At 44.8% G+C, this 13,905-nt stretch overlaps 2 protein-coding genes across 7 annotated transcripts in view; one reads left to right on the top strand and one right to left on the bottom strand.

Annotated features, from left to right (window-relative positions):
- Positions 1-47: 47 nt before the first annotated feature.
- Positions 48-7,632, bottom strand: adck5 (aarF domain containing kinase 5). 3 transcript variants are annotated; one of them, XM_068575519.1, is made up of 15 exons: positions 7,497-7,632; positions 5,037-5,128; positions 4,794-4,943; positions 4,087-4,162; positions 3,657-3,857; positions 3,416-3,556; positions 3,161-3,274; positions 2,826-2,957; positions 2,654-2,737; positions 2,490-2,571; positions 2,152-2,230; positions 1,982-2,073; positions 1,752-1,888; positions 852-968; positions 48-756 (listed from the first exon to the last, which is right to left on the bottom strand). In XM_068575519.1, the coding sequence occupies exons 1-15, from the start codon at positions 7,518-7,520 to the stop codon at positions 481-483; spliced, it is 1,797 nt and encodes a 598-aa protein (XP_068431620.1). In that variant the 5' UTR covers positions 7,521-7,632; the 3' UTR covers positions 48-480. The 3 variants fall into 3 exon arrangements, with proteins under 3 accessions (XP_068431620.1, XP_068431622.1, XP_068431621.1); XM_068575520.1 differs by having other exon boundaries at positions 511-756; positions 1,636-1,888; XM_068575521.1 differs by lacking the exons at positions 5,037-5,128; positions 7,497-7,632 and having other exon boundaries at positions 3,657-3,852; positions 4,794-4,849.
- Positions 7,633-9,089: 1,457 nt separating this feature from the next.
- The window catches only part of ctdp1 (CTD (carboxy-terminal domain, RNA polymerase II, polypeptide A) phosphatase, subunit 1), a 56,467-nt gene continuing 51,651 nt past the window's right edge, over positions 9,090-13,905 (top strand). For 3 of the 4 annotated variants that reach the window (XM_068575823.1, XM_068575821.1, XM_068575822.1), the window contains exons 1-5: positions 9,090-9,620; positions 10,747-10,830; positions 12,117-12,210; positions 12,503-12,631; positions 13,413-13,563. In XM_068575823.1, the coding sequence (XP_068431924.1) occupies positions 9,316-9,620; positions 10,747-10,830; positions 12,117-12,210; positions 12,503-12,631; positions 13,413-13,563 (763 nt within the window). In that variant the 5' untranslated portion in view covers positions 9,090-9,315. The remainder of the gene's footprint in view (positions 9,621-10,746; positions 10,831-12,116; positions 12,211-12,502; positions 12,632-13,412; positions 13,564-13,905) is intronic. The other variant, XM_068575820.1, reaches the window with a different exon arrangement.

Raw genomic sequence — 13,905 nt, 5'->3', positions numbered from 1 at the left:
TATTGAGCCATGAGTGATGAAGACAATGATGCTTTAAAGAAGGAGGTAGAACATTTTATTGACATGGTTAAAATAATTTAAAAATGCATTTGGTTATGTCGGCTGTTCCTTCAGCCTGAGGGGACTCGGTGCTGAACAAGTAACGCGACACAAATATAAATCGTCTCAACCTGATTAACGTCGGTGCGTCTTCTGCATTGCCGTCATCGAAGCGGCGGTTCGTCACACTTGAAGCTCGTTGTTTGTGCTGCTTGTGTTTTAAGGCGAAGGCACTGCGTTCACACGTCACTCAGACTCACAGTGATGCCGCGGATTCTCCGGAAGACGTCTTCAACACGTCCGCAGCTCGAAAATGTCACTACGGTTACACTAAAAACAAACTGAAAAAGAGGTAAACACCCCCCAAAAAATACATGATCTTTCAATTAAAAGCCTCACAATACAGGCTGTGAAGTTCTAAAAACTCTGGTTCTCCCCGTTCTAAAGAGGACGTTGTGTCTGGAACCGGCGTCCGGGCTCCTCTTGCACATGTGAGCAGCGCCGTGACGAGCATCTTCTAGAGCTGCTGCGGTCGTGTGAGGGGGGGGAAGTGGAAGCTCGGTGCTGTTGGAAATCGCTCCTTATTCTCTGCTCCTTCGTAGCGAGTCGTGCCACTACCTGAGGTACTCGTACATGTGCGGGTCGAGAGACACCAGACCGAGGTACGACAGCAGGCCCAGGAAGGAGCGCGTCACGCTCATCGCCGCCATCTCCCATCTGTAAAAAAAAAAAAAAAGTCTTCTCACATCCGGCAGGATCACGAAAAACATGATTTTGCGTCGTCAGCAAAACAACAAAACACGGGGCGTTACCTCAAAGCCAGTTCGAACTTGAGGCCCTCCCACGTCGTCCTCGCCCAGCGGAACACCCAGAGCCGGGGCAGGATCCCCGTGCTCGCCGCCTGGATCTTCCCCCAGCCTCGCACCGCACTAGAGAACAAAGGGAGGGACGCCATCTTTAGGAAGTCTACGCCTTTAAGATGCTTGAGGTGAGCACAACCATCACTGAGTTTAGGAGCTCAGTGTGCAATAAAAAAAGGGAAACTGTATTTCTTTCTAACCCTTCTCCACGCTGGAGAAATGCTGACAGCTTTATTTATGGTTTTCTTGGACTACAGGTTAAATTGTGACCTCTTGCATCAGCAATGTTCACTGTTTATAGACTGACCTGTTGAGTTCAGAGCACTGATAAGATCGGAAACATTTACTTAGGAATGAACACGGCCTACTAAAATGGAAAGGGAATAGTGTGTACCCAACTTTGAGTAAAGAAATACACAGAAGTTCAAGTTAAAAATGTCAGAGAAGCAATCAATGAGTCAACATTAACGCTGTCGATCCCCAGTGTTGTGTTTTATGATCATTTTGTGCTTTGGGATCGTTTATTTTCCCATTAGCAGGACAACTTTGCTACTTTTCAACCCGTTCCTTTGAGATTAAGTGTCTCTCAACTGTAGGGTTAGAGTGAACACTGTTCTCGCTCAAATAAAAGAAAAGATTCTTACTCAATAAAGTTGGGTACATACTATTCCCTTTCCATTTTGGTAGGCCGTGGTCATTCCTAAGTAAATGTTTCCAATCTTATCAGTGCTCTGACCTCTTGGCCATGACGAAGTAGCGGTCCACCGGCGCCCCCAGCGTGATGTTGATGCTCCGGACCGTGTTGATGTTGCGGAACACGAGCAGCATGGGCCGCGGCATGGACTTCAGCACCTGCATGATGCTGTCGAAGCGCTTGCTGGCCATTTGCCGCATGTAGGTCGTCTCCTCCCGGCTCAGGATGTTGGACAGACCCAGCTCCCGCATGTTGATGGGCCGCTGCAGCAGCATCTCGCAGAAGAGGAAGTACTCTGCAAGTCGGAATACGAAATGTACACGAAATTCCTGGAGAAAAATCACTGCACTGTTTGAAGCCACCACAAAAAAAAAAGAAGTGCGCTCACCTTTGACACCAAGTGCTTTGGAGTACTTCTCCATCGACGCCTCTTCTCTCAGGACGATGGACCGCCACAGTTTACAAAGGGCCACTCTGTCACTGGAGGTAAAGAAGGTCAGCGTTAGAGGTCACGGGTAAAAAATGTCTCCTGGTTGTTGCGAAGCGGACGACTCTCACCGCTGGCTGAGGTACTCGTACAAGCCGTGGTCCAGGAGGACCAACTCTGCCTTGTTGTCAGGACCTCGTCTCACGAGAACTGCAAACGCAAAGAATTTATCAATAACCACTCTGTCTCATGGAAAAAGGGTCATCTGGGTAGTGTCATTGCCTCTTTCTTTACACACACACACACACACACACACACACACACACACACACACACACACACACACGCACACACACCACAAACATGTCTGATGAGGATCCTCCTAAATTTGTTTGGGGTTATTGTGACAGACACAAAGTAAGCGCTCTCTGGTGGACAAACTATAGAACTGCAACAGTTCCTCACTCACTGTTTCCAGGGTGAGGGTCGGCGTGGATGAAACCGGTGTAGAATATTTGCTCGGAGAATATTCGGATCAGCTTGTCTGCAGTCTGCGAAGCGAACATATGATTGGGCGTTGCAGATAAACATTTCAATGGCAACGCTCCAATGTTGCCTGTCGGCCTAACTCACGTCTTTCAGACTTAATCCTTGTCTTTTAATTTCTTCCACGTTGTTGATTTTGCACCCGTTGCAAAACTCCGCCGTCAACACTCTCTATAAAAAATTAAAAAAACGTGAAAAAGCTTCAGCAAAGGGAAAGGTCGGACATCAAGTTATTTTCTACCACTGATAGTGACCTCACCTTACTGGTTTGCTCCCAGTAGACTTTGGGTACAACAACAAAGCTGAAGTGTTTCAGGTCCTCGGCGCACCTCTCCGAATTCTTGGCCTCGTTCTCAAAGTCCAGCTCCTGACCCAATGTGCCCTTCAAGTCCTGGATAAAGCAGAACACAAATCAATATATATATATATATATATATATATATATATATATATATATATATATATATATATATATATATATATATATATATATATATATATATATATATATATACATACAATAGATATAGCCAAACATCTATATATATGGTAATTATTTTGGAGGCGAACCAAGAAACTCGAGCGTTTTCTGACCTTAAGAACCCATCGGAATCCAAAGCTGGGGTGCATGAATTTCACAACATCCAGCAGGATCTCCAGGGTCCTGATATCTCCGTCAAACCGATCCCTGAGGTCAATGTACTGCACCTGTGGGCGCCACATTCCAAGAGTTTGGGACCAAAAGACAAAAAAAAACAGCGAGACAGAAGATGCTAAAACTTCTGATTCGGCGCAGTACGTTCTGCGCGCCATACGAATCATCTCCTCTCTGCGAGTTCTGGGCCTCACCTTCACAGCGACGGGCGTCCCGTCGAACAGCTCGGCCTTGTGCACCTGGGCCAGGCTGGCGGCGGCGACGGGTTCGTAGTCGAACTCCTTAAAAAGCTGCTTGGGGGTTTTCTCGAAGTCTTCCTGGAAGAGAGCGTCCACCTGGTGCAGACACAGACGCCATCCTGAGACATTTCAGGCTGTTCCCTCCTTTTTGTTTCGCCACTGGACCAATGTGCTTTGTTTGTGCTGCGGCGCTCACCTCTTTGTACCTCCGGTTCAAGGCCTTATCTTCCAGGATTTGCAGCGTGCGGATGTACTCGGGGGGCAGCAGGTGGTTGAACGAACACAGACCCTGACCCAGTTTGATGTAGATCCCCCCGTTGCTCAGGGCTCCTTCCACCATGCAATCCGCCGCCCGCTGGTGGCAGGCGGACATCTCGGCCAAGTAGGATGGGCTGCTCTGGCAGGGGAGGACGGCAGTGAGGCATGACTGAAGGAGCATTGTACAAGTCAATCTGTGACACGCCGACGGGTTTTAGGAGTAGAATCGGACAAATGACGCGACTCTGTCCTGCTCAAGCATCTTAACAAGTGATGCAAAAAGCTCATTTTTTGGCCGCACTTGACCCGCAGTCAGAGGTCATCGGAGGTTTCTCAGACCGAGCCCATACATCGAATTGAGAACTTACCTCATCTCGGCCACGAAGAGCCACGTTCGTGGTCCACCAGTAATCCACGGAGATGAAGATTCCCACAGAGAGACATCTGAGGACACACAGACAAGACGGTCGCTGGGACTTCAACGGCACACGAACCAGGATGCCAGCGGCTCGTGATATCCGTTGGATTCTTGGTCCCATGAATTGCATTTTGCTTTCATGAATTCAAACAAGTCGTCTCATTACTGACAACGAGTGCGTCAGTATAACTTCCAACTACTGTAACTAAACTATTGTACTGCTAAGCCAGTATTTCAACTTTAATTAGCACTTGTATACAGACTGGCTCGCATATTATTGTCGCCGCCTGTCGTTTAGTAGATTATTCTTTCAATACTTGAACGCCTCTTTGAGTCCTTCCATCACTCTTTGTATCATCATTTATTATCAAGTTAACTTAATTAAGTTAATTAGCTCACCTTTTATTATTCTAACTGGAAACATAGCCTCACTTTACCACAGCGCCATCAAGTTGCAGATATTAAAACACCATTTCGATACGTGGGAACATTTCCAATGTAAAACAGTAACAACCAGCATTAAAGTGAGAATAAGTGACTTTTCAAAGAAGACACCCTGTTCCTCCCCCTTCAGCGGTAAAGTTAAATTGTCGCTAGTTGCCACGTGTAGTCTCACTTAAAAACACGGAAGACCGCTTTGTGGATTTAATCTCAAACCTGCAGAAGCGACCCAATCCCTCGATCAAGATCTTCATCCTCCTCCTGTCTCTGGGTTCGGACACGGCGTACTGGACACCCGCCGCCACGGGGACGCCGACAGAGGCGCCGACGAGCGTCTTCCACAACAGCCCCCTGCGCTTGCCTTCCCTTAAAAGCAGGAAAACAATCAATCCATCCAGACGGAAACATCACCACGGGTAGAAGTTACACTGCGACGGCGGCCCGGCCGCTGTTTGGTACCTCAGGGAACTGAAGGGTCTGCTTCTTTGGAGCGATGCGCCGGGATGAGGCCGTCTTCTGAGCAGAGCCATGTGACGCAGACACAACCTTAACTTAAAAAAACAGAGAGAAGAAGATGTAACCAGTGTTTGACATCTGATTGTTGAACGTGGATTGTGTTAAATCACTAGAATTTGAAGAACAAGCAAAACTCTGGACATTAGTGTTGTTTTTACTTTTCACACGCATTTCATCTGCAGGAACACACTCTGGAGCAAATTGGTCATCAAATGTAAATAGACAGCAAGCTCGACAGTGGATTTAAGGTCCCATTGCAACACATTTGTAAAGTAAATGAACATTGGCTGAAGATGTGTGGCTTATGATGCAATCTATGCACAGTATCAGCACAGCTCTGAGAGAAAGAGAACAAAGTCTGCTTTTTTTTTACAACACCAATATACCAAGTGTCGAAATGAGCAGGTGGAAAATAAACAATTTGTGATTCCAAATGTTGGCAGCAACACTTTGGAGTAACACTGTATGTTTACACGTACACAATTAATTTGCTTACTTTAGTTTATGTTTTGAAACTTGTGTGTTTGTATTTCTTCTCCCATGGTCTTTCTTCTGCAACTACTGATTACATCCGTCATTGATTAATGACGGATATAATCATTCTCTCTGCTAAACACAAGTCTACATATTGCTTATTTTGGCTGACCTTATGTCAATCCGGTTTTACAGGTTTCGCAAGGCGGTGGTGAGAGACGGTAAACGACTGGGCTCTGAGGAACTGCAACACTAATTATCAGCCAGCGACGTCTGGAGAGGTCTCAATAAACTAAAAGCCTAAAGCCCCTCTCCTCCTCCCACACACACACACGCCATGAATGACCTCCGTCTGGCAAATCCCCCAACTCAGCAGGGGCCCTTGCTTCACAACCACCCATCCCAGTCAGAGCCCCCCCACCTCCCACAATTAACGACTCATCAGGCCATTCAAAAAGCCGTAACCCCCGACCAAGCAGCCCGTCTCTTCCTCCACCTTAAAGCATTGAGCTGATTATCTGTCTCCGGTGTTTACAGACATCTTTAACACCTCACTGGGGACATGCCTCATACCGGCCTGCTTCAAGGCCTCCACTGTAATCCCCGCCCCCCCCTCACAAAAAACAAGGATCGCATGTTTAATGAGGACAGGCCCGTCGCCCTGACCCCTGTTCGCCCCATACCGAGCAAACAGGTCTGTGGACGACGCCGTCAACATGGCCCTGCACTTCATCTTCCAGCATCCGGACTCATCAGGAAGCTAACTTAAGAGCTCAACTTTCTAACGACGGTGGAGATTGTTGTGGGTGATGGGGGGCGACCCCACCCGTCCCCATCAACTCCTCCGTCAACGCTGTGGAGTCTTTCCGCTTCTTGGCCTCCACCATGACCCAGGGTCTCAAATGGGAGCCGAGCACCAGCTCCATCACCAAGATGGCTCAGCAGAGGATGTCCTTTCCTGAAGCAGCTGAAGAAGTTTTACTTGCTGAAGGGCCAGGAAGAGTGTAGCCAACCGCTCTCACCCTGAACACTAAGTGTTCGAGTCCCTTCTCTCCGGCAGGAGGGAGAGTATGAAGTATAGAGCACAGAAAACTTGCAAATCCCCTCGTCGACAAGCAGGACCTCTGGTGTGTTTGATTTAAAAGCGATATGGGGTTTTCAAAAAAGGTTGCCAGATCATTGACTGAGTAATTGATGAATTGAATAGTCATGTATTTTTAAAACATGCCATAAGCATTTGTACTAACAGTCCCTTTGGACATTGACTGCTTCGTTTGGTCCACTGAGACCTAAAAGCCGGACAGTCATTAACATCTCTGAGGAGACAAAAGGTGACTGGACATCTACATAGACATCACGCGAGATTCACATGACAAAGATAGCAGAGGAACATCATGTTCGGGTTTGTGTGTGCTGGGAAAGAAGAAGAGGTGGCGGGGAGGGAGTGAGGGTCAAGATCAAGGCCAATATGACCAGCTTAGTAATACTTAGTTGTTATTTGTTCGCTGCCTACAGCTGAGGGACAAAATGTCTCTAGTGCTGACAAATGGATGTTCAGATAACAGAGATGTTCAGGGACCTGAGCGCCGGGAGTATCAACAGACTCTCTGTCACTCACAGGAGCAGCGTTTGCACCAGCAGCACCACCAGAGATGAAACACGTGTTAGCTCGATAAGCGTGTCTTTCCAGCTTGTATGTCACCTTTACGTTAAATTACCGCTGCACATAGTAACGTAATATTGCGACACACACGCACGCGCTCACCACAACGCATCAGTTCAGTGGTTTCTGTTGCTAAGACGACCAATAACGCTGACGTAAAGTGGCGTTACTACTCACGTTAACGTGGCGGTTCGACGAAGCTAACTTTAGCTAATGATATTATCACACCGAGCTTAAAAAGAGATTTAGAAATGGTGTTAATTTACCCCTCGCGTGGTCTCCCCTGTCATGTTTCCTGGAGTATTAAAAATAGCGTCTGCTCGCGGTGATTATTTTACATCCAAAGTGCCCTTTCCGGTGAGGAACGTCAATGAACAACTGGTGCCGCCTCCTGTGTCAATAGGCGGGGTTAGCCGAAGAGGAAGGACGAGAGAGCGGGAGGTTAAATGCCCCACTACTTACTTCCGTTTTCGCTTTAACCTTGTTCATTGGAAATCATTTGGTATATTTATTATTGCTAATAAGGGCTGTCTATTTTCTATATACGCCCATGAGAAATTAAGTCAAAATTATAAAATGCTAAGTCGTAATTATGAGACAGTGAGTCTTAATGATGAGATACTAGGTCCTAATGAGATACAGTCATTATAATGACCGATAGGATCCTTATTTTTTCATCACAGTGGCTAAAATTGGCTTCCATAATGTTCAATATCCAGACATCCAGAAAATTAAGTCCACCTTTCACTCCCTCTGCTCGTTTTGAAGGTACAGCTTGTGTTTTTGCTGGGAACATGTCGACATGCGGACTGGGAAAATATCTCTCTTGATGACAGACTCTCTGGTAGGAGGTACCGTAATGATACGATTACACGGATTGGGTCGATGAATGCCCTTGTCCTGTTATTGATATTCATCTCCTTCTCTGTCCCGACTCCAACCTGACAGTAGCATAGAGGACGCAATCACAATTAATAATGGCATGACCGTGATGTTGATTAAATAACCAAAACAGTAATATGTGTATTATTTGTCTCACTTTGGCAGATCCTAATCCACTTAATTGCACGTTGAAGCCCATACTGTAGGCAAACAACTGAAAGCACAAAAGGTACACGTGTAGTATTCTTATGTGTATGTTACATCATCTTACATCAGGTAGTTACAGGTCTCTGTGGGCACACAAATCCTCATCTCAAGGTTTATGGGAAGTTGTAATCAAAACAAAACAAGTAAAAAACTATAATGGCTTGAGTGGATTTTGTCATTTTAAACAGATCTTGTTGTGATCCATCTTTAGAATATAGTATGATAGTTTCTGTGTTCCTATTTAATATATAATTTATAATAAAACACTCTGGCCAATTAGGTCACACAACCATAACACCGTTACACTGGTGTTTGGTTATATCTTGAACTATTATTTTGTTAGTTTATTTAATATGAGTATATTATATTATTTGTATATATTGTATATATTTGCGTTTTTAATAGTTTGTTACTTGTATGAATAAAGGCTGCTGCAGTGGAACAATTTCCATTTGCAGTATTAATAAAGTAACTATCTATTGCTGTCAGAGTCGGAACCAACCGGAAACGTGTATTGACCTTCAAAATAAGAGCTGAAACATTGTCCACTTACACAACGACAAAGAAACAGATGTGCGGACAATCCGATATCCACCAATACACACTTGAAATAATCAATGAGAAACATTTGTACTTCCTGAAACCGTATATATGAACCACACTGCTCTATTTGTTCACGTTTCGGGGTATTTTATTTTGAAAGATTCGGAAAAACAACGTGTTTCCCATCTAACTTGGCTGCATGGTCGACCGGATGCTGTGACGACCCGTGTCGCTGCAGTGTTGCGCTTTCCTGTTTACGGGCGGGAAGAGCGAACATAGCTGACTGCAAAGCGTCTGTGTTTAAAACCGACTGAACATTTGTTTTAATTCTTCTCAGCGGTCACGCTTTGCAGGTTTTTTAATGATACACAGGGCGTCGCGAGATCTTGCGGATACGTTTTAAGTGTGACCGTTGCTGAAAAACTACCCGGGGATTCGGAGCGTGCAGAACAGATGGAGGATCCGTCTGCAGGAGGTGTCGATGGCGGTGGAGCAACAGCAGCAGCGGCGCAGGGCCCCGTGGTTCAGGTGGCGGAAATCCGCTGGCCGATGGGGGCTCTTCCTCTTCGGCTCCTCGAGTGGAAAGTCAAACCCGGGGCTCACGTGAACCTAGACTCGGTGCTCGCGCTCTGCGCCCCCATACCCCAAGAGAAGGGGGCAGAGGCGGCCACCAGGCTGCCTGAGAGGAAGGTGAAATCGGACCGTGCTGGAGTCGTCAAGGAGCTGTGCTGTCAACTTGGCCAGGTCATACCTCCCGGGTGAGTCAGCCGACAGGCAACATGTCAGCTGTAGTTTTGGAGCCGCTTTGCCGTCAATGGACTCCACCTGTGGCGTAGCGTGAGCTAGCTAACGAGCTAATGTTGCTATGCGTGCTAAGTAACGTTAGCTTGTTTGCTAGCCGTGCAGTTGGCCGTAAATCAAGTTGGTCAAAATAAACAAGCAGCCGTTTGGCCGAGACTTTCAAAATAAAACGGTGTTATTTTAAATCGTTTGTTTCCGCGCGTTTATAGTCGTCCCACTTATAGTGGGCGTGACGACTGACTGTATTTTAAACGTGAGCATGCATTACACGTAGTCTAACAGTCAGTCCGATGAGCCTTTCGATCGTATGTGAGCCCAACGTGGTTACTAGCGCTTTTATTTTGAAAGCGTAATCACGTGAAGCTTGCTTGGATTGCCTTGACGCAGCTGTCCATCGCGTGCTTAAAATGTGTACGAGACGGGTGTTTTGACAGGTTGGGGACTGGCTCGAGGTAACTGCTGCCCCACTGAATCGGATCCGGCCGTTTTAATGCCTACTTTTACTTGCTCACCTGCTATTTCAGAATACCGGCACATGTACGTTTCAGCAGCTATTTAGTGCATACTATTTGAATATTCATCTGAAGTAATGTTCACGCCTCTTGTTTCAAAGCTTTTGGTGTTGTGCATGTGTTGCCTTTAGGTGCCCCATGTAAGCTTCTATACCTGGATCTGTACATGCTCGCTGCTTGTATAATATAATAATGTAAAGCGTCTTTGTAAGTTGAAATTGTTATTGTTGTTGTTATTATTATTATAGTGTATACAATGTGTAGTAATATAAGAAAACGGTGTTGAAAAGTGACAGACTTTGCAGAATAGGTCGGTGAATATTTGCTTAATGGAATCAAAGAGTGATTTCTCAGTATAACAAAAAGTTTTCTAAAAGTATTTTTTTAAAAGAGGTGGCGTCTTGAATACAAAGTAAAGCAACTTTGTGCCAAGCTCTTCGTTGTTGTACATTCGGACATGTTTAGTTGACTTGATGTACAACTTGTCCTCTCAGTCACTCAAAGCAAATCACACCATTACTGTTTTATGTAAAAGTACCTAACACATATCATTTCTTTTCTTTTTTTTCAGAGGCGTCGTTGTCAGAATAGAAGAATGCAGCCATCCAATAGTAATGAAGGGTTTATGTGCAGAATGTGGCCAGGACCTGACTCAGTAAGGAAAATCCCAAAACACAGCTACTTTTTTTTATAGATATATTTTCAATATGAAAACAGAAATATATTTTTATTTTCATGTTCAATGTTCAGACAATATATGTTTTGCTCCCGCGATGACCCTCACAATGCACGGACCTGATTGCAAAAACATTTTTACCAAAAAAATGTTAAATGTAATGCTTACAATTCACAGTTACCTGACCCCTTTTCAATGTCATTACATTTGGAACTGATTCATAATTGACCTTTTTAAGGATGTTATATTCTTGTGCATTAAAACTGATTTTTATTTATCTGACCCCTAAGTATTTGTGGTGGATTCTGTTTTATTTGATACCATCAGGTGGCACCAGAGATCAGGCAGAGAGAGTTGAATTGCTCTTTTGTGTCAGTCAGATGAGGATGTAAGAATGTAGAGATGCCAGTTAGACTCTGAGACAAGCTACATTTATTGCAGTTTTTTAAATTAATTTAATGAAATAAAGTGCCATATAGGTGTCACTGTCAGTAAAAGTGTTGCTTTAAAGCAGTGGTTCTCAAACTGGGGGGCTCTAGTAGGACGAGGGGGTATAACAGGTGGGGCGCAGAGGGGTGATGCAGATTATTTAAAAAAAATAACAATAATTGTGATTCTTGCTGTTTTACCCCCATGAAATCTCCATGAGTTTAGCTTTTCTGCTGTTGCGTCTCTCAAAACAGAATACAGATCTCAACTCAACATTGAGCATGAATTGAGAGCGGCCGTATTAGATCTACAACCCTGTTTAAAAAATATTTGTAAAGGAAAGCAGCTCACTGCAGCCACTAACACTGATACAACGTGATGGCTCTGCACTCATTTTGTTTTGCACAGACAGGTTTTTTGCAGATCTTTTCTCTTTTTTTAACCAAATATTGGATATTTTTTTCAAAGATATAACTTTATTTGCAATGTTCTTACAAAGTGATTGCACATGTTATTAGTTTCTGTTTGATGGAGCAATCAGGTTTACTTGAAAGGGATTTCAACTTTCTGTACTCGGATGGAGAAGTCACAAAAGGACCATTTGTTAAAATGTTGTTGGGGCCAGTGGGGCCCGAACATTTTTCTTCCTCTAAAGACAGAAAACGTTTGAGAACCACTGCTTCAAAGGCACACAAGTGAACACAGTGAACGCCTAAGTCTGCTAAATTGTTTGTGGAAGCCGCTATTCTATTTAGTCACTGTGTTCAAGGACCTAAGAGATACTCAAAACACATGACTCCCACTCTTTTTTCATCTTCTTTTTTCTTTCTTCTCAGGCTGCAGGGCACAAATGGGAACCAGCAAACTCCCATCTCCACAGCAACCGTCTCCATGGTGCACAGTGTCCCCGAGCTGATGGTCAGCTCAGAGGTGAGTCATATGAAGGAGGTGCATGTATGACCGGGCTCGTAGGGCATATTTACATCACAGCCATGCCATTATAAGATTTCTGCGTCTGTGCCCCCGATCCTTGCAACATGTCCCCAAGAAATTATACATGGAGACTGTTTTTCAATTGACGCTTTAATTTTGTATCCTAATATTTAGCAACAATTTTCTGGGGAAATTCAAGAATTGGAGCAATTAGACTTTATTAATATTGGTATGGTGGTTGCGCAGGTTTTCTAGTATTTCATTCCTTCTCTTCATTCACTCCCAAAAGCAAGCAGAAGAGCTGGGCAGAGAAGACCAGCAGCGACTCCACAGGAACAAGAAGCTGGTCCTGATGGTGGATCTGGACCAGACGTTGATCCACACCACTGAACAGCACTGCCAGCGTATGTCCAATAAGGTATTATCCAATCACATCACTCTCCTGTCCCGCCCTCACTGTGATGGCGAGGCAAGCGCAGTGTCCGCTCTATGTTCTCCCACTTTTTCCTTTTGTTGATTCTTCCGTCTTCATTGCCGAGAGTACTTGAGTCCACACGTAAATAATTAATGCTCAGCCCGAGGCGGTGCGGATCTGTCTCTTGATGACAAGTGTGGCCCCGCTGTGTAGTCAGGACAAAACCTGACCGAGAGGGATACTTACTTACTTACTTTCTTTTGCTTACTTTCAAATTAGTTTGTCACCGTAGCAAGCAACTTGCATTGCAACACAAACAAATCAGGAATGCAAATATATATATATATATATACCACACAACAGTAGAGCGTATAAATTTAGGAAATTAAACAATAAAGAAAGTGCTCTCCATGAAGCTCAGCGTGTCACTTCTCTTTCATGTGGCCGTTGAGGGAAAACGCAAATACTTTCCGACGAGGTTGCATTCAGAAATATTTCACCTGAGCGACATCAAAGGGTTGTCTGCCAACGTAACGTCAAAGCCTCGATAGAAACGACTGAGGTTTATTTCTTCATGCAAAACACTTTAGGGTCACGGTCACTCTCCATTAATCGTTAAGTACAAGATCAAGCGGTAACTTCTTGAAACTACTTTGCATTGACAGTTGTTTTCAGCCTGTCAACATTGCTTTAACAGAAGTGCGTATTTAAAATCTTCCTTTTTTTTTTAAGAGCGGATGTTGAGGCTTGAATCATCTGTTAACGCTCTCGTCATTCCCTTCAGGGTATTTTCCACTTCCAGCTCGGGCGAGGAGAGCCGATGCTCCACACGCGACTGCGCCCACACTGCAAGGCCTTCCTGGAGAAAATTGCCAAACTCTACGAGTTGCACGTCTTCACGTTCGGGAGCCGCCTCTATGCACACACCATTGCTGGTAATGGACTCATTCCTTTACGTTTCACAGAACCTTTCCCACGTTGTCAGGGCAGAGTACATGAATGCACATAGTTTCATTGGTATCTAAATGTGACAGTCTGCCAGGTTGGGCTTCTACTTGTACTGTCTGTTGCTGTCCATAAGAGGGAAGTGTCTGCTCATGTGTTGTGTTTCAGCTGATGTTATGCTGGATTCACTGTTGTGCATGGATCTAACATTTCTGTGTGTCATCTAAGCAGACTCTGTTTGAACCACTTTAAAATGTCGCAGTGGCGCTACAGTTATTGTTCCTCATTAAAACGTCGGCTGATCCTATTCCTCGTCCTTTCTAGTTGTAGCA

Source organism: Clinocottus analis, unplaced genomic scaffold, assembly GCF_023055335.1.
Source record: "Clinocottus analis isolate CAN_PGR_092001 unplaced genomic scaffold, fCliAna1.0.p SCAF_14, whole genome shotgun sequence".
Lineage (NCBI taxonomy): Eukaryota > Metazoa > Chordata > Actinopteri > Perciformes > Cottidae > Clinocottus > Clinocottus analis.
The sequence above is the reverse complement of the archived record's forward strand: the minus strand, read 5'-3'. Positions and strand labels throughout refer to the sequence as shown.